Source organism: Henckelia pumila, chromosome 4, assembly GCF_033568475.1.
Source record: "Henckelia pumila isolate YLH828 chromosome 4, ASM3356847v2, whole genome shotgun sequence".
Classification (NCBI taxonomy): Eukaryota; Viridiplantae; Streptophyta; class Magnoliopsida; order Lamiales; family Gesneriaceae; genus Henckelia; species Henckelia pumila.
Genome location: NC_133123.1, coordinates 30,847,316 through 30,867,774, shown reverse-complemented (window position 1 = coordinate 30,867,774; position 20,459 = coordinate 30,847,316). Strand labels below are relative to the sequence as shown.

Here is a 20,459-nt window from a genome sequence, read left to right as displayed (position 1 = left end):
CAGAACGAACCCAGATATTTGTAAAATTTGCAATTACACCCTTTGGGCTTAGATTTGGATCAATCAACTAATTGGGTCTCATTTATTGAGAACGTTTGGGCTTTAAAGATGTCCAGGCCTATTAGTGGGACCCAATTCACAAGAAAAAAAGCTCCGGTGATCAATTAGGTGAAGTGTTCGATTCCAATACAATTGATTGCGAGTAGAGAAAATTATCAGTAAGATTATGTGCATTGCAAAACTTATTAGGTTGAGACAGATAATGTTTTGTGTTAACTATAGCCTATATTATATATTATCAGATTAATACAAAATAACTAACTAATAAGATTTGATTCGGTCAAGTCAGATTTGGGTTAATTCGTTATATATTTTTTTTTTATCTTTAATTGTTAATATATATTCAGTAGGTTTATGTGAAATGGTTTCACAGATCTATATATGTGAACTGGTTAATATTTGCAGAGTTGCAGTGAAAAGTAATCATTTGACTTTAGAAGTAATAATTTTTGATAGACTAGGTCGGGTTAGATATTAATTTCAAAAAATTGACCCGTAGACAATTTTTGACATAATTATTAGGGTGAAACATATAAGGTTTTGTGTTAGTTTTACTTTTAGCCTTTGTGGTTTAATATCGGATTGATAGCAAATAACTAACGAATAAGAATCGTTTTGGTTAAGGTCAGATTCAGGTTAACTCGATATATTTTTAAAATATTTTCTTAATAAAAAACTAAAATAAAACAGTATAAAATAGTGAAAAATAAGTTCCTTGAGTAAATAATTTTTTTTCCAATATGATTTATGAAATTATTTTTTAACTTGTAATTGGGTAATAGGATTGGACCACTTGTGATAAGGATAAGAAAAAACATTATACGTCCCTAAGGGGTGTACAAATTGGTGAAGTAGGTGAACTCGACCAGAAGTCAAGAGATCAATTCCCCTATCATGCTATTGCGTTAGTCTTGAGATTTACCCAGTACGCACCAAAAATAGCGGATGCGGGTTCCACGTCACAAAAAAACAACATTATACATATATTGAATTTTATCGGGCTGGATTTATTTGTTGTTTGCCGATTTTAGAAACTATAAATTTAAAATACTCGAAAAATTGAATTTTTTTTTATTCCAGTCTTGTTTATTTTGGTCTATTTAGTGATTTATTGGAGAAGAGCAGGAATTCTTACTTAGGCACGTCCGCACGTATAAAATTATTACAATAAAAGATGTAACTGGCGCAGAAAATTTGAAAAACAGAAACATATGACGTTCCTTAACCATCTGAAAATATTCCCACCAGCAATCAGACACAAAACTATCATTTTACAATGGGTACATACATACATAAGGGCTCAAATTCGGACCTTGTTAGACTGCAGCAATGCCACGCACTAGCTCGGATCCACGACACGGATGAGGCCACAAGAACACATATCATTAGGAAAACACAAGCACGATGCATTTTGCAACGGATGTGAGGTCAAATGGTTCATTAAGACCGCGTGGAGAAGAATTCGGACAAGCCTTTTCTGTGTTTTCAGGAAGACCATCAAGCACGCTGAGGAAATGTCAAGAGTAGTCAAGGTTTGCACAGTAACCACAGGAGTCAATGAACTTTGGCAAGAGACCGGCTGGAAACACCATGCAACAGCTTGACGAATCCGAGGAAACTGAGCTTTCCATCTGTGTGTCTGATCCAGTCATGGAGAACGGCGTGAACAGGTACAGATGGGCTGAGGCCAAGTTCCTGAGAAACAGAAAAAATAATAGAAAGATCTTAATAAAATCTTTATAGAATTTGCAGGTATTGATTCAAGAGCTTGTGGAATCTTCCATTTACCGAAGCTAATTCTTCGATCATGATGGTTCTGTTCCCTTCCTTTTCGAAGAGTTCGTAGGCACAACGAGCGTGTTGTTCCCATCTATCTAAAGCCTCTAACTGATAGACACTTAATGCAGCGGCACAGAATTCTACAAAATCCATTCTTCTGTATTGAAGGGCGTTGAGCTGTTGAAACAGGAAATGGACAATTCAGAACAGGAGAGTAAATGGAAGTTCGACGAATAAGAGAGTATAATAATTGGTCGGAAGCATACAGAAGCAAGAAAGTCGTAGATGCGTGATTCATTCATGGCATCAGTCGCGTATTTCTTCAAGGCCTGGGCAAGTAAAAAGACTCAGACACAGTGTTCATTCGAACAAAGAAATGATTAGAACAATGGGCAGAAAACCAACGGCTTTAATATTGTCTAGACTTATGGTGCCATTCTTGTTAGGTTCCAACATGGCAAATTGCTCCTTCAGATAGAATAGTTCATCCACTGTAAGCGTTTTTGATAAAGCCTGCCAAAGTTCCAGTGAAAGAAAAAGAACTAAATAAACCATAATAGCTTGACGGCCCAGAAAAAGAAAATAAAAATAACTTGGCACTAGAATCCTCTAATGAAAATGTTCAGGACTTCTCTTTTTCTTAAGAATATTAACAAATTTGGCACACAAACATACCCTTAAAGCAGCTTTCCGGAGGGGAGATGACCGCATATATGCTTTCATGAGTTTGAATATCGATATATCCAGCGGGACTTTTATGTCGTTGGTATTTCTGATCCAAGGATGACCTGAAGTCCATATTTCGTAAGTGTTGTTCCATATCAAAATCATTTTTCTCGAGTTTATCAGTGTAAGAAACTCACACATGGCCTGAGCTGCAGTCATTCTTTTCCTTGGATCTTTATTTAACAGACGTTTGACAAAGTCCTTTGCCTCTGAAGAAAGAGTAGGCCAAGGTGGTTCATCATAAGTTGGTTCAGCTTTTACAACAGCTCGAAAGATGCCAGACTCAGTTCTAGCCCAAAATGGGCGGCTTCCACACAATAATATGTAAGCAATCACACCAATACTCCAGACATCAGCCTCAGTACTGTATGATCTATGCAAGACTTCTGGTGCCACGTAATATGCACTGCCAACAATATCATTAAGCCGCTCATCTGCAAAGAAACTGATTACTACAGCCACCTGGACCATAAAAAATGTTTGAAATAACGAAAATATAATAAAATAGAACAAACCTGGTTTAACAAAATCTGATAATCCAAAATCTATTGCCTTCAATGGCGAGTTTTCATCCTTGGAAGTGAACAAGAAATTCTGATCCGGTAACAAGCTAATATTAGGCCAGACAATAAAGAATAGTTGCAAATCCAACGGACAAAGAGTACATAACTCTTCAGGAAAATAACGGTGATAGGAATATAAACCAACTCTAAAAGGGGAAAATCAGTATCAGCAAACTGTCTGCCATCATCACACGACCTAACAGCCTAAAACTCTTACCTCGGGTTTAAGATCCCGGTGTACAACCCCTTGGAGATGACAGAAAGAAACAACATTCAGTATTTGCATCATCACAGTCTTCGCATCATCTTCTGAATACTTGCCACCCCTGTGAAAAGAAACAAGTTATTTTACCATCAACAGAACACATAAATCTGTTGCATATTATTCGATTCCTCGATGAAAAAAATAGTCTGCTCTAGCCTATGCTGCATCGAGGAGAGTACTATTCATAGGGCATACACGTATTTTATGTAAAAAACAGAATGTATTATTCATCCAACAGTCTATCCTAAAACGGTAATGTTTCTTCTGGTGTAACACAGACAGAACCAAGGATATCAAAAACCAAAGAAATACCTTGAAAGTATTCTATCCAAAAGCTCGCCTCCCTCACATAACCTGGGAATATAAATGAACACGTGAGGGACTACCTCAAGGAGATCATCCAGAGATGTTTGCGGGTCATAATATGTCACAACCAAGAAGATTGAGCAAAGAGAAGAAATGAGGCAAAGCTAAAATTAAGCAATCAAAGCTTACTCCATCACTACGTAGACATTGTCATGGTCTTCATAAGCATCATAAAATTGTATCAGGTTGCTGTGTCCAGTCAAAGCTCTCAATATTTTCACCTCCTTTCTCACATCTTCTATAGCTATTGCAGTGGTCATCTGGAGATATAAACAAAACCACACAAAAACGTTAAGAAGAAAATCAAGATAATCTCTGAAAGAGTAAACACATTAACTGATTACGCTAAATATGGTGTTTCAACATATGAAGATCCAAGCCATCTGAAGTACCAAATTCTGAAGCTAAAATAAAGTACAGCCCATCCTACCATCATGATTTTTTTCTCAACAAATCACAATCCATACGTAATACTTTCGATAAAAACATGGCAAATACCACTAAAGGGAAAACTGATACATGTTCGTAAATAGTTCGATCTACAGGTTAAACCATAAATACCATCTAGAGACACCGTAACAGATACAAACTTCTGCATGAACTTTTTTCCCAATTCAAGGTGGCACACAACTGAGCCCTCCTCCATTAATGAAAAAATACAAGGTTCCAGTGACTTGGCTCTTACGTATGTTTCCTATATCAGAATTAGATGCTCGATCCACCCTTTACACACCCGCTTCTTCAACCTCAGCTAGCTCCCACATTATTCCATATAAACAGCGCCATCTAATGCAAACTATTTCTACATACTAGTACAGTAAAGAAAAACACTGTTGCATATAAAAATTTAAAAAAAAATCAAACGAGACGAAGACCATACAAAAATCAATCTTTTTCCTGTAGATCAGATCGCCCTAAACCCAATTTCCCATAAACTGAACAAATCCAAGCAATATCAAACATTAGATCACCACTAAAATGGGCAAAAAACTATAGGAAAAACAAGAAAGAAAGTACCTTTGCTTTCGGTATGACCTTAACAGCAACCTCCTGCCCTTTAAGCTCCCCCTTCTTGAACTTAGCCCTGCAAGTGTATCCAAAATGCCCTCTCCCCACCTCCTCTCCCAGATCATATTTATTGTAAAAATTCTTCGAAAACCCAAAGCTCTTATCTAATCCCGCCGCCTCTGACACCTCTTTCCCCTCCGGTATAGCTGCCTCGTTCGGCTTCACAGACCCGTGCCGCCGCGCCAGCACCGCCCTGATGTGCTTCGCCGGGGACGGCGGCGGGAACGGCCTCTTAAAAAACCTCAACGGTGTACCGCTCGAAGGAGCTGGAGATCTCGCCGGAGACTTCTTCGAGAACAAGTAATGCGCCGGGCTCGGGCTGTAGAACCGGAAAAAAGGTGACTTCTTACCTGCACCTGCGTTCTCCTCATTTTTCCCACTCTCCTCAAAATTCCCCGAAGTCGATGCATCTTCTCCATTACTCTTGGCCGGGATCGAATTACCATTTTCCCCAGCTGGGATCTTTTCGGGCTTGATTTCATCCGAGGATTGTAAATTGGGCTCAGGAGACTGCTTGCTTTTCGAGACACAAATCCCCATTCCCACTTCCTAGCTCCCACAACACAAAAAAATTGCTGCCACCCGAGCTAAAAATCAGGGCTTTTACACAGAACCCAAATCTTCAAAATCCCGAAAACATCAACCTAAAACCGCACGTAATCCGAAAAATCTTGCAGCAACTAGAGAATGCGAATTCGAGAGAAGGGAGAGGGAGATCTATGGAGGAAGAAGCTGATAAAAAGTAAACGACGATGTTTGCTTTTGTTATTTCGAAGAAAAAAATATTTAAAAAGAATTATTACAAAGAAAAAATTGAATTTAAAGAACTAATTCTGGCTAAAAGAAAAGGTGATAAAAATAATAATCATATTATATTATGTTATTAAAGAAGATGATGAATGTAAAGGGCAGAAGAGGTGGGTGGTCCAGGCTATACAGTTGATTGAAGTCCACGTGGCATCAATTTGGAAGGGGTTGATTTAATTGCCAATTTTTTTTAAAAAAAAATTCCTAAAAATAATTATTGGGATGCGTGGTGGTTGAGTTTCTTGATTATTAATATTAATGTTACTCCTTTGCCATAATATTTTATTTCATAAGTTTTCCACGGCCAAAACATTTTTAATGAAGATCCAAATTTTGACTTGAATTTTTCCATTATTTTTTGGTGTTACAATGTTTTTTTCTCACTTTGAAGGAAACGTCGGTAAGAAGCATGAGTTTGAGCTCACCCTTCATTAGTAAGACAATGATCTTAACAAGATGAAAAAAAAAACTATACAATGAATAGTTTTCAATATATTGTTTTATCATCATTTTATTCGAATCCTAGCTAATTAAATATCATTTTATTATAATCACCCATCAATTTATTCGAACAATAGAAGTGTCATTGACATCTAACAACAATAATATTAAAATCACATATAATACAAGTTTAGAAATTCAGAACACACATATATATAACATATATATAATATGTATACATGTAGTATGTATATACATGTCAAGGAACAGAGTTTTGTCTGATACATTTGGGCAAAGACAGAAGGGAAGTGAGAAGAGACAATAGTTTTGTCTTGGCCTTGAGCCGCAAGGGAATCCTCAGATAAAATTCAAAGTGATAGCCATTGCTTTTTCCTCAAAGAATATATCAGAAAGTAACCAAAACTGCCCCATACACATACCTAGAAGGATTCACTTTTTTTTTTCGCTTTATCTTCCCATTGGTCAATTCCAAATTTTCAAACTATTTGGTGGGATTTTGTTTTGCTCTTTTAGATTTGAGTTTGTTTAATCTAGGGAATGCAAAAATATATGATTTCATCATATATATTAGGGTGTGTTTAATTTAGATGCTTGATTAGGTCTTGATGGATAAAGATGAACAAACACAAGAAAAGGTAGGAATATACAATATTGAATTATTGATATGGAAAATTTTGTGGCTTACTTTTATATATCAGCTCCCATCATGCAACTTTTTAAATTTTTTATTTCACAAATTTTTATCAGGTTGATTTCTAATATGTCCAAATATTCGTTTCAAAATTCGATTCCCACAATGTATAGAAAGTAAATATTAATATATATTTGATTTTACATAAATTGTTGTTTAAAATTTTTGGATCATATCATGATATATGGAGTCTGGACTTGTCAGATCATATCATGAGAGTTGAAACCTAACCTCTTAAACATTTAACGGATTCATATATATCCCGATTTATATATGAAGTTTTGTATGCTATACTCAGAATTTTCAGATAATATAATAAGTAATATTTTTGACATAAATTGTAATACTTTTTAATGGATAATCCATATAAAAGATTCGTCTCATAAATATGACACTTGAGACCGTCTCATAGAAGTTTTTGCCATAATTATATTAGTTGTTTTTTTGGATTTTTATTTTTAACGAAAGTGACAAAATCATATTTTAGTGAAACAAACAAACAAATTAGAGTGTTTCTTATAACAAAACCAACACGATCAAATAAATTAGTCTCATTATTGTCTTTCAATTGAGAATAATTACATTAATATCATTTGCTTCCCAAGCAATAATTATGAAAAACCGCGTTAAAAAAAAGTAGCATTTCTGTGAGACGGTTTTATCCGTGAGACGGGTCAACCATACTCATATTTATAATAATAAGTAATATTTTTGACATAAAATGTAATGTTTTTTAATGAATAACTCATATAAAAGACCCGTCTAAAAAATGACTTTTGAGACCGTCTCATAGGAGTTTTTGTCATTAAAAAATTTATAAACATGAATAAAAATTCAAATACCTTAAGATATATTTAATACATTTTATTTGATTTTAATATACGAAATATCTATTAAAAATAATAAAACTTTATAAAAAAGTCTAATAATTTAAAAATAATTAATACAGATCATTGGATTTTATCGTATTTATGGAAACTTTTTTATTGAATATTTTTATTTATACTCAATATTTTTTGTGAATTAAAATAATTTACACATGAATTAATAATAATTTACATTCTTCAATAAAAATCACAATCTTAATTTTACAAATACAAAATAAAAGTAAGATTATATATTATAAGCAAATGACAAAATTTAACTCATCACTTAATCATAGCTTCAATCACAAAATTGATCGATCGAAATAAACATCTTATTGCTTATCTATCATTATTTCACATCCTATGAAATTAATTTAATAATCTCAATATTATTTATCCATATATACGCAACCATAGAGTACAAGAAGTTAGTAAATTCAAATTTGAGTAATTTGACTTGCAAACAAATTAAAAGTTTCATATTAGAGTAGTGTTTTCTTGCTAAAGTTTACTCTTTCATTTTTTTTATTTATTAAATTTTATATTTTTATATAAATGTGAATGAATTGTGCGGTGAATGTGGATCTCTTCTTGGCGCAGAAGCAACCAACGCATCGGGCTGCGTCATATAATAGAACTATTCAACCAAGAATCTCAATCATGCACTTAATTTTATTTTTTTAAAATAAATTGAAGAATATAATAAAAATGTCAAATTACAGAAATGTATGGTCAAAATTAGTTGAGCATAAATAAAATTTGTATTCTTCTCCTTGTTTCACTTATCATTGATCCCTATATTTACATAAGCCGCAAATTAAAAAGATGGAGCCTTGATATGGATTGGTCATTTTTTGCTTATAAAATTTTAGTTTAAGTGGATTAGGTATTTTTATAAAACATATATTAAATATGTATCCGAAGTTAAAAAAGAAAAGAAAATGATGTCACTTCTATTTACAAGTATTTACTTGGAAAGTGGGAGACCTCACGAATTCTTTGATGACACAAATTTTTAATTTTTAGTTTTTTAAAAATCCCATCAACTTTATTTGCCACCGGCTTAATTTTTTTTAATTAAGGAATTTGAAAACTAATCATCTTGCTCACATTAACGCATAGCTTAGTACACTTAATAAATGAGTGATTAATAAATTATCATTTTTAATCTCATACTTAATATATTTTTAAAAAACTCATGATAATTCAATGAATCCATGATAAATGCTTTTACAAGTGGACTATGTTTTCCTTTAATTTGATGTGTTAAATTTAATACAAGAAAAAAATACTACAAAATTTCAAATTTAATTATTATATTTATGCATGTGCAAGATCTTGAATAACAATTAAAAATAAAATTTATTATGATAAGGTTAATTTCGTCATTACTTATCCTTAATTTATCTTTATATTATATATCATTTACTTATCATATCCTATAAGAAGTTATGTTTAACTACGGCAACAAACGTCATGGATAATGATAATTTTAGAAGATTAAATATTATTTATTTTTTTCTTTTATAAATATTTTAACATTTTTTCCATTGTACACAAAAAATCTAAAAAAATTAGGGTGATAGTAAAAAGAATTTGTTTAAAGTTTTAGATCCTTTCGATTCAGGTTGGTGTAATCAGTTTGTTACAATATAATATCATAACAATTAACAATCAGTATTCTATCAATCATCGAACTGTATGATATAATAAATAAAATAAAATTATATGTATACGTAACAAATTGAAGATGCTCGGTAAAAATGGACAAAATCCTTATTTCACACTATTGTTTAGGTAACGTGAGATGACAATTAAATAACATCCAAATCGGCTCACGACACAAATAATACTAGAAACAATATAACTTTTTGATTAAGTACCCTAACTTGTAACCACCATTTTGGTAATATGTGCCTAAAAATGTGATATTTCCCACTTTTCTTTTCTTTTTTGTATGTTCTAATGAAGTTATCATGTACCATTTGAGATATAGATATGCCAAGATGACAATGACATTTTGTCTAGAAGGACTAGATCATGCAACTGCTATAGTTGTATGCTTGTATCATGTGTCATGCCCGTTTTGAGATAGATTATGATCCACTCAATATTTTAAATCCGAACAATTAAAAATTGCTTCCAACTTGTATATCAAGAGCATATCCACTGTAGTTTACAGGAAAAACAATGCCAACTTAAAAGTGGTAAAAAAAAATTAAAATAATGGAGGCGATTTAATAACTTTGATAGTTAATATAGTATTATTATTCTCCAAAATATTAAATAAATGTTACAATACTGCAGTTGAGTTTTATCTCAAATGACATAATATTTTTATAATAAAATTTAAATTTTGAATATTAATTATATTAGAATGATAATTTTAAATAGTTAATGAAAATCTACGAATTCTAATATAATCACATACAATTACATACCGTGCATCGCACGGATGAGATACTAGTTTTATATAAAAATGATAAATTATGATTTTGTCATTTTAAAAATAAATAAAATATGAATAATATTATTTATAAGAGTAATATAGTAATTTAAATTTAATTATTTGATTGATATGATTAATGATTTGATTGATGTAAAATAAATAATTAATAGATGAATAAATAGTATAATGAAAAAAACGCAAAATTAGATAGGATAAATTATACATTTACTAATAATACTCGTATCAAACAGTACTCTATAATTTATTTTTCTTTTTGTTTTTATTTTTCTCTCTTTTATTTTTTATTTTTTATACATGAAGCATGCATATATATGTCAAGAGGTTGATTGTGGACTATTATCCCACTGTAGATGTAAGTGATATTTTTTTCTTGTATATTGTGATTTCATCTGAAAACAAAAACCCCATTAAATTTTATCCTTTTAACTCCACTACTCTCCACACAGTACACTCATTGCACTTTTTTTTTGCCATATTGACTACAGACACTGGATGTGATAATTCAGCATGATTTCTCTAATACATTATGTTCCAATTCAAAGTCAAAGTGATGGACCCCTTCAATCCCAATATCGATTTTTATTGTTCCATGAAAACAAAAATATTAAATATAGTTTTTTTAGAGTAATATTAAATATATTTTTTGAGTAATGCTAGATGTACACCTTGGTGTACACCTTGGTGTATACCCTTCCTTATTAATTATAAAACTTTCCTTGATCAACTAGATATTTATTTCTTATCATGGATATTTTGCAATTAATGAGGAAAATTAGAAAAATTTTAAGTAAGGGTGTAAACCAAGGTGTACATTACAGGGTGTACATCTAGCATTTTTCATATTTTTAAAGGTCAAAGAAATTTGATAATAAATCAGGCTTAGCTCATGTATACATAAATAGGGAAAATTTTAAAATATTATATGTATAATTATTGATTTTGGAAAAATTATAATTTCAACTAAAAATATGATGTTATAGGTGGTTGTGAACTAGAAGAAACAGAGATGGAACATTGAAATTGTCAACATCTTGGACCAGTAATAACCAACTTATCTTGTACTCTTAAATAGCGGCAACATCCTTTAAAAAAAAATGAAAAAACGAGTGGCAACATCAATAACGGAGAAGCGGGCCTAACTTTTGGACAGGCATGTTACCTTAATTAAGGATGGGATTACAAGGCCCACATAGGAAATTGGGCCCGAGTCTTGGGGTAGAAATGACAAAACACAGTGGTGGAAATATAATAAAATGGTGATGATCTATTAGTGTAAGTTGTTTTTTTTTAATGACGTGGGAACCCTCAACCGCTACCTTTCTTTGCGTATAGGGTAAACACTCAGACTAATGCAATAGCCTGTAAACTACGTTAGTCAGGTAAAGGTAAACCACACTATGCAATCCCTGTGTGACAGGCTAGTCCAAGAAGGTGTTGACAGAAGGAATTGAACTAGTCCAAGAAAGTGTTGACATGAAGAATTGAACTACTAACCATTGGTCAAGAGTTCACCTACTCCACCAACTTGGATACCCCTTGGAGACGTAATTTGTTCTTATTTGGTTAGGATTGCCATCTTTCGAATTCAATTTCAATCAACTTATCGTGGTTTCTTTGATTTCAAGGAGGACTTGATATTTTTAATCTTTGAATTATTGTATTGGAGTCGATGGATTTAATGTTAAAGATTTAAAATACATAATAACAAATATATCGATTTGTTTGGCTAAATTCATTTGCTGAATTATGGTATTCGAGTCAATTGATTTGATGTTAAAAACTTCTAATCCATAATAACAAATATGTCTTTGTTCTGTTAAATTCATTTGCGAATGAATTTTGGACTTCTGATCCATTCCATCAAAGAGAAAAAAGAACAACAATCTTTGATCACATAAAAACAATGAAACATCAATTCCGAATTTAACACGAGCGATTGATTTAGTGTCCAATAGAATCCAATTATGGAACACCAATCAAACCAAATTCTTCACCAAAGTTACCCAACATATTTTGTTTGACAATCTAGCGAACTAAAATGACCAATATTTCTTTAAAAAGTTGTAAGATGTTATTTATAAAATTCAAATGAATCAATTTTCCTTTTTGAAAACAAGTATGTAACATACCGACGATACCATTTGTTATTAAATTAATCACAAAATAGGAATATTTTAAATTATTAAAATCACGTGACGTCAAAATAGACAAACATAAATAATTCTAAGAGGAGAATAGAACGTTTCAACAACCAAAGAAACCAAATGAAATTTGTGATTTGATCGATTGGGTTGATTATTTTGGTTAAATCGAACTTCTGCTCACTGCTTAATCCTAAAAGGGGACGAGAACAAACTGATCTGCAGAAACCTTACAGTTGAGTAAGATGCCCCCGAAATACGTAATTTGATCATAAGATATAGTCAAGAAACCTTGTCGTGAGTATTTTTTCACATCAATTCTACCGAATATGCAACATCATATAATTGATGGTAATGATCGAACAATCAAATGCTTATGATAACTTTTCGTTTGTTAGATTTCGTTGAATTTAGTATTTAATGTATGAACTAACCAGAATGTCTGTCCCCACCAAAGCCTGACTTGAGGAATCCAGTCTGGTTGAGGTGGCTCACATCACCCCAGGATTTAATGCTCCATTCATCCTCAGCAGATATGTGAAATACATTGAGAGATGTATTCATGACCCTACCAACGGACCTCCCATGTGGAGAAGCTCTTCTATAAAGAGCTCGGATTGTACCACCATGAGAGACTACAACTACTCGCTCCCCTGCATTAAAGCAGAAAATGAGCAAAACTACATGTTTGGTGTCGAAGTGAAATTTAACCAACCAAACCAACCTTGGTGTTTTTGCGCGATTTTTTGTAGTGCTGATGTACAACGTGCATAGAGTTGATTCAAACTCTCTCCACCACCCTGCATACGTTGTAAATTAGCTTTAGATTGCAAAGCTCCTGAGACAGAGTTCACTCTAAACAAATTGAAAGTGGGAAACATTGGCCGACTGGAGAGAGAGGGAGAAAGAGCGTACTGGGATTTCTTGATCCTTTCGGTTAGATACAAAAACTTTGTGAGCCTCAGGATGAGCTTTGGCTATCTCAGAATAAATAACACCTTGAAGATCTCCGAGATGTCTTTCTCGCAAGTTTGGATCTTTAGTTACCTGATGGCAAGACATTCAGAATGATGTTTTTGCAACCAAAAAATTCTACAGGCTGTGTCATATATCTACTTTATTAAATATTATCGTTCACTGAGATCAACTTCTCCTTGTATCTGCCATTACAGCACACTATATGTGTGCAATGGAATAAAAAGTCAAATGTTCAGTAGTTGACAATAGGGGGTAAAAGATATACTAAGTGGGAATTCAAGGTTAAAAATTTATCAAGCAGTCTGTCCTTAGTTTTCACCAGCTGCTATCCTAGCCATAAACAACCCATTGCCACGACACCAAAATATCAAGGTGAATTTTCAAAAGAAACTCTGCAACCTTCAAGTTCTGAAAAAGATATCGATGCACATTTTACGAATTCCATAATTTAAACATTGATCCCTGATTCAGACCTCAAGCACCCCACAGCGTTGTGCTATTATCTCCGCAGTGTCAAATGCCCGCTTCAAGTCAGACGAATACACTGCAGATATTTTAGGCTCCCTTGAGAGCCGTTCAGCCACCTTCACCAAATGATCACAAATTATCAAAAACTAAACAAGTATAACCAGATATTTGATGTTTCTTCAGGAGAAATGGCTCACCACAATCGCTTGCTGCCTCCCAGCATGATTTAAGTCCACATCTAGGTGCCCCTAAACATACAAAGGTATTCATTAATCACACTGCAACTACCAACAGAATTGCATACATGCGCATTTGATATTCTACTGATTCTTAGCTGATCAATAGCATGATAAACATAGTTTTCTTTAATCCTAATCAGAGTGAAGCAGCATGAACCAAAATGAAGTTATTGCCTTCCGTTCATCCACTTGATAAAAAGAATCCATGCAAAGTGACCAATAAACCAAACCAGAGAAATGGAAGTAGAACGAAACCTGAATTCTACCATCAGCATTCCATTCTGTTTCACCATGTCGAATAACAATAATCTCCGCATAATTCGCACCAACACCAGCTACTGGTCCACCGTTCTCCACACTTTCAGTACGAGACAAAACCGAATCCCTGATCACAACGCAATAGCTAATTTATCACTAACCAAACTTTCAAATGCAAAAAATTCCTAATTCCTGCCTCGGATATAATATACTGTTCACTTACATAAACCATTGCGCACAAAAGGAACACTATATCACGAAATACCGATAAAAAAAGTAAATCACATCTGATAAAATCACTAATCGGAGATCGGAGATAAAATAAAAGCAAAATAAAAAAAAAAAAAACCAACACATTGTACACAAACGGGAGTTTAGAAACCTGGAACCGGAATCGGCCATGAAGTTACAGAGATCGAGCTTCGATCGAGCTGCTGAAAAATTCTTCCGAAGTTGGAATACAATTCGATTCAGCTGATTGGCAAAAATGGGCGGAGGAGGAGGAGGAGAAGGAGAAGTATGGCGCGGAGATATGCGATTCGAGCTGAGGCCGATCATGCTACGCGAACGAGGCATCTCATTTAAGATTCGCAGATTGTTTGGGCCGAAACATTAGTAAGCCTGTTTCGTTTCTTAAATGGATCGATGGCCCAACATTGTTCTCTTCCTTTAAAACTTCGAGTGGTTTTTGTTGAAAATATATTATATTATATTAAAATTGTTGAAAATTGAGTTGTATTATTTTGAAAATTAGTGTGTGATGATTGATGATGATTTAATTTTTGGACTAATCTCCCATTGAGATCTATAAATAGGTCTCTCAATTTGTGTAGAAAAACACAATTTGAGAGAATAAATTTAAAGTGTGGAGTTTAAGAATATTTTGAGTTTTTGAGTTTTATAAATTTTACTTTTCACAACACGTTATCAGCACGATCGCTCGAAGGTTCTCTATAATTTTCGACGCTCCAAAATACAAGAAGAAGTCAAAAATATTCAACAAGTAAGAATTTTTATTTTACTGTTTATATATTTTTATTGTGTATATATTAATATATAATATCATGTTATGAATTTTTAAAAAAAACTTGTTATAAATCCTGGGAGAATGTTAAGACGACATCCCACACTCCCGGTAAGGGATACGACAAGTATAAAAACCTCTAAGGTTTTTAAACATTATAATCATATTTGTATAATGTCATGTTATTATATAAAAGGTTGTCTATGACACCGATCTTATAATAATGTGATATGATATACTATACCTGACTTTATACTAACTATATTGATATAATTTCACAATATTATATAAAAGGTTGTCTACGACACCGATCTTATAATAATGTGATATGATATACATAATTATTTAATTATGATTATCATTATATGCATTGTATCATTATCACAAATTTTTATTCAACACATACTCGATTTTTTTTACCCCCAACGGTCACAAACGGCTAGTTTTTGGCCTATAAATATTTTTACTCAAACTCATTTTCAATCACACCAAAATTCATTCTTCATCTCAAAACATTTTCTCCTCGGTTTTTTTTCGAAAAAGAAGAAGATGGAGTTTTTGGCTTTTCTAAGGATATTTTTCATAACGATTATGATCATCATGCTCACGAGTTTTGTACTCACCAGCGATTTTCCACCACATGCTTTTTCTCTATTTGTACACTTACTTGTACTCATCGTTTATCCATTATTTTGTATTGTCATATTAATGGAAATTAACTAATAAAATGCATTGTTATTTTTCTAGTACCACCATGTCAAACTTGGCAAAACTTGAATTCGTTGCACTCGATATCACTGGAAAAAATTATATGCCATGGACTCTTGATGTTGAGATGCATCTTGAGTCATTGGGTCTAAGTGAAAGCATTAAAGAAAATAATATAGCAACCTCACAAGATAAAGTAAAAACTATGATTTTCTTGCGCCGACATCTTGATGAAGGGTTGAAATGTGAGTATCTCACAGAAAAAGACCCAATGACTTTATGGAAAGGGCTGAAAGAAAGATTTGAGCATATAAGGGAAGTGATACTCCCGACCGCCCGTGATGAATGGAATACGTTGAGATTCCAAGACTTTAAAAAAGTCAGTGATTATAATTATGCGATGTATCGAATAGTCTCGCAATTAAAATTCTATGGACTTGAAGTCACAGAGATGGAAATGCTTGAGAAAACATTTTCCACTTTTCACGCATCGAATATAACTCTACAACAACAGTATAGAGTGCGTGGATTTTTGAGATATTCCGATCTAATCGCATGTCTTCTTGTGGCGGAAAAGAACAACGAATTGTTAGTAAGAAATCATCAATCCCGACCCACGGGACCAACGGCATTTCCTGAAGCAAATGTCGTAATGAAAAATAAAAACCAAAATCAAAGGAATAGACCAGATTTTGGTCGTAGACGAGGTCGAGGACGTGATCGTGGACGTGGACGTGGACGTAGAAATGACCGTGGTCGTGGACGCGGTCGTGGATATGAAAATAATCGAGATAGTTATTTCAGTAACTCATCTCAAAAGAGCGTCACGCACCACCCACTAAAAAGGCAGCATGAAAACATGAGTGAAAATGAAAATCACTCAAAAAGAACCGAGAGTGTTTGTTATAGATGTGGCACTCCGGGACATTGGTCACGAACTTGTCGAGCCCCCGAGCACCTTTGTAAGCTCTATAAAGAATCGATAAAGGGGAAAGGAAAAGAGACCAATTTTGTTGAAAATAGTGACCATTTAATTGGTTCAACTAGTTTCAGTGCTGCAGATTTTTTGAATGATTTCGAAGACATTGATTAAAAGATTGATGGGACTAGATTGTAACAAATTTGTATTTTTCATGCATTTTTGTATTATAAAGCATGTTATATTTTAAATTTGTATTGTACTTAATTTTTCTTTATTACATTTTTGTGAAGTTTGATATGGAAAATGCTATGAGCAAACATGGAAATAATATCATGGAAATTTGCATACCGGATAGTGGTACAACGCACATTATTCTGCGAGATGAAAGATATTTCTTGGAACTAAAACCAACAAAAACAATGGTGAATACAATATCAGGTCCTATAGACTTGATTGAAGGTTTTGGTAAAGCGAAATTTTTGTTACCTAATGGTACAAATTTTTTGATAAATGATGCTTTATATTCACCACGATCGAAAAGAAATTTGTTGAGTTTTAATAACATATATTCTCATGGGTATGATACTGAGACAATGACTGATGGAAATCAGAAATATATGTGTCTTACCACATATAAGTCAGGAAAGAAATTTGTAGTTGAGAAACTACCAATGCTCCCTACTGGATTACATTATACACATATAAGTTCAATTGAATCAAATATGGTGATGGATAATTCATCAATATTAACAAATTGGCATGATCGATTGGGACATCCTGGTTCAACAATGATGCGAAGAATTATTGAAAATATACATGGTCATCCACTGAAAGACCAGAAGATCTTTCAGAATAATAAGTTTCAATGTAAAGCATGTTCACTTGGAAAACTTATTATAAGACCATCACCAGCTAAAATCCAAACTGAATCACCCATATTTCTTGAACGTATTCAGGGTGATATTTGTGGGCCAATTCATCCACCATATGGACCATTTCGATACTTTATGGTATTGATCGATGCCTCTAGCAGATGATCACATGTATGCTTATTGTCAACTCGAAATGTGGCATTTGCAAGATTGATGGCTCAAATAATAAAATTGCGAAATCAATTTCCCGATTATACAATCAAGAAAATAAGACTTGATAATGCTGGAGAATTTACATCCCAGACTTTCAATGATTATTGTATGTCAATGGGAATCACTGTTGAACATCCTGTAGCTCATGTTCATACGCAAAATGGATTAGCTGAATCATTGATTAAACGTCTACAACTGATTGCTAGACCAATAATTATGAAAACAAAACTCCCTATTTCTATATGGGGACATGCAATTTTACATGCTGCGGCATTAATTCGCATCAGACCAAGTGCATATCATAAATTCTCCCCATTGCAACTTGCATTTAGTAAAGAACCAAATATCTCTCATCTAAGAATTTTTGGATGTATGGTATATGTGCCTATTGCACCACCTCAACGATAAAAAATGGGTCCTCAAAGAAAAATCGGTATTTATATCGGTTATGATAGTCCATCAATAATTCGATATCTTGAGCCTCAGACAGACGATGTGTTTACAGCACGCTTTGCTGATTGTCATTTTAATGAAGAAATATTCTCAGTGTTAGGGGGAGAAAAGAAACACTTCGAAAAAGAAATCACATGGTATGTACCATCATTGTTACATTTGGATCCAAGGACCAAACAATGTGAAAAAGATGTACAACAAATTGTACATTTGCAAAGAATAGCAAATCAAATGCCAGATGCATTTGCACACACAAAAGGGGTGACAAAATCATATATACATGCTGTAAATGCCCCAGCTCGAATTGAAATTCCAAAGAAACAGATTGAAGACACTCATGATGTCATTAAACGCCTGAAGCGTGGAAGGCCAGTCGATTCCAAGGATAAAAATCCTCGGAAAAAAAAAGGCATAGAGAAGCACGATGATCATAAAATAGAAAATGGTGTTCCAGAAGAAACACCTGATGATGAAAATGTTCTGTCAGAACCACAAACTGACGAGAATCGTGAAATCTCTATCAATTATATTAATACTGGAAAAATATGGAACCGAAAAGACATAGAAGATATTGATGAGATATTTTCTTATAATGTGGCTTGTGACATCATAAATGAAAATGAGGATCATGAATCAAAATCTTTTGGTGAATGTAAAACTCGTCATGATTGAGACAAATGGAAAGATGCCATCCAGGTTGAATTGGATTCGCTGAATAAACATAATGTTTTTGGACCTATAGTCCTCACACCTGAAGGTGTAAAACCTGTTGGATACAAATGAGTTTTTATTCGAAAGCGAAATGAGAAAAATAAAATAGTCAGATATAAAGCTAGACTTGTTGCACAAGTTTTTTCTCAAAGACCTGGAATTGATTATGAAAAAATGTATTCTCCTGTTATGGATGCAATTACGTTTCGATATTTGATTAGTTTGACAGTGTCTGAAAATTTGGAAATGTGTCTTATGGATGTTGTTACAGCTTACTTATACGGATCACTTGATAGTGATATATACATGAAAATCCCTGAAGGATTTAAGATGTCTGAAGCACAAAGTTCAAAACCCAGAGAATTTTATTCTGTAAAATTGCAAAGATCATTATATGGGTTGAAGTAATCAGGCCGAATGTGGTATAATCGGCTAAGTGATCACTTGATGAAAAAGGGATATGTAAATGATCCAATATGCCCTTGTGTTTTCATCAAGAAAACAACATCCGGATGTGTAATTATTGCTGTATATGTTGATGATTTAAACATCATTGGAACGAATAAAGAAATTCAAGAAGTTATGATGTACTTGAAAGAAGAATTTGAAATGAAAGACCTTGAAAAAACCAAGTACTGTCTGGGTTTGCAAATCGAACAAAAAGAATGTGGAATTTTTGTTCACCAGACAAATTATACAGAAAAGATCCTTAAACGTTTTAATATGGATAAATCAAATCCATTAAGTACTCCAATGGTTGTAAGATCATTAAACATAGAAAATGATCCATTCCGTCCATGTGAGGATGATGAAGTTATTCTTGATCCAGAAGTACCATATCAAAGTGTCATTGGTGCCCTTATGTATCTTGAAAATTGCACTAGACCTGATATATCTTTTGCTGTAAATTTATTGGCAAGATTCAGTTCATATCCAACAAAGAGGCACTGGAACGGAATTAAACATATATTCCGTTATCTATGAGGAACGACAGATTTGGGACTTTTGTACTCAAAAGACACCAATCAAAGTATCATTGGTTGTGCTGATGCTGGATATTTATCTGATCCACATAAGGCACGTTCCCAAACCGGATATGTATTTACTCGTGGAGGCACCGCAATTTCTTGGCGTTCACAGAAACAAACACTCGTAACAACTTCATCAAATCACGCCGAGATTATTGCATTACATGAAGCAAGTCGTGAATGTGTGTGGTTAAAATCAATGACACAACATATCCAAACTTCTTGTGGATTATCAGTAGACAAGAAGCCTGTGACGTTGTATGAAGACAATGCTGCATGTATTTCTCAAATGAAAGAAGGATACATCAAAAGTGACAGAAC

At 33.3% G+C, this 20,459-nt stretch overlaps 2 protein-coding genes across 3 annotated transcripts; both read right to left on the bottom strand.

The window, feature by feature from the left end:
• Positions 1–1,176: 1,176 nt before the first annotated feature.
• On the bottom strand, positions 1,177–5,673 carry LOC140867504 (CDPK-related kinase 5-like). Of its 2 annotated transcripts, XM_073272582.1 has the most exons (11): positions 4,777–5,670; positions 3,889–4,019; positions 3,706–3,747; positions 3,346–3,454; positions 3,081–3,159; positions 2,703–2,999; positions 2,515–2,627; positions 2,245–2,352; positions 2,106–2,168; positions 1,849–2,016; positions 1,177–1,755 (listed from the first exon to the last, which is right to left on the bottom strand). In XM_073272582.1, exons 1-11 carry the CDS (start codon positions 5,365–5,367, stop codon positions 1,615–1,617), a joined length of 1,842 nt encoding a protein of 613 aa, XP_073128683.1. In that variant the 5' UTR covers positions 5,368–5,670; the 3' UTR covers positions 1,177–1,614. The 2 variants fall into 2 exon arrangements, with proteins under 2 accessions (XP_073128683.1, XP_073128682.1); XM_073272581.1 differs by having other exon boundaries at positions 2,703–3,159; positions 4,777–5,673.
• Positions 5,674–12,500: 6,827 nt separating this feature from the next.
• Positions 12,501–14,789, bottom strand: LOC140866184 (phosphoglycerate mutase-like protein 4). The gene is made up of 7 exons (XM_073271096.1): positions 14,590–14,789; positions 14,205–14,334; positions 13,908–13,958; positions 13,716–13,826; positions 13,180–13,311; positions 12,989–13,064; positions 12,501–12,917 (listed from the first exon to the last, which is right to left on the bottom strand). Exons 1-7 carry the CDS (start codon positions 14,781–14,783, stop codon positions 12,694–12,696), a joined length of 918 nt encoding a protein of 305 aa, XP_073127197.1. The 5' UTR covers positions 14,784–14,789; the 3' UTR covers positions 12,501–12,693.
• Between the last annotated feature and the right edge of the window lie 5,670 nt (positions 14,790–20,459).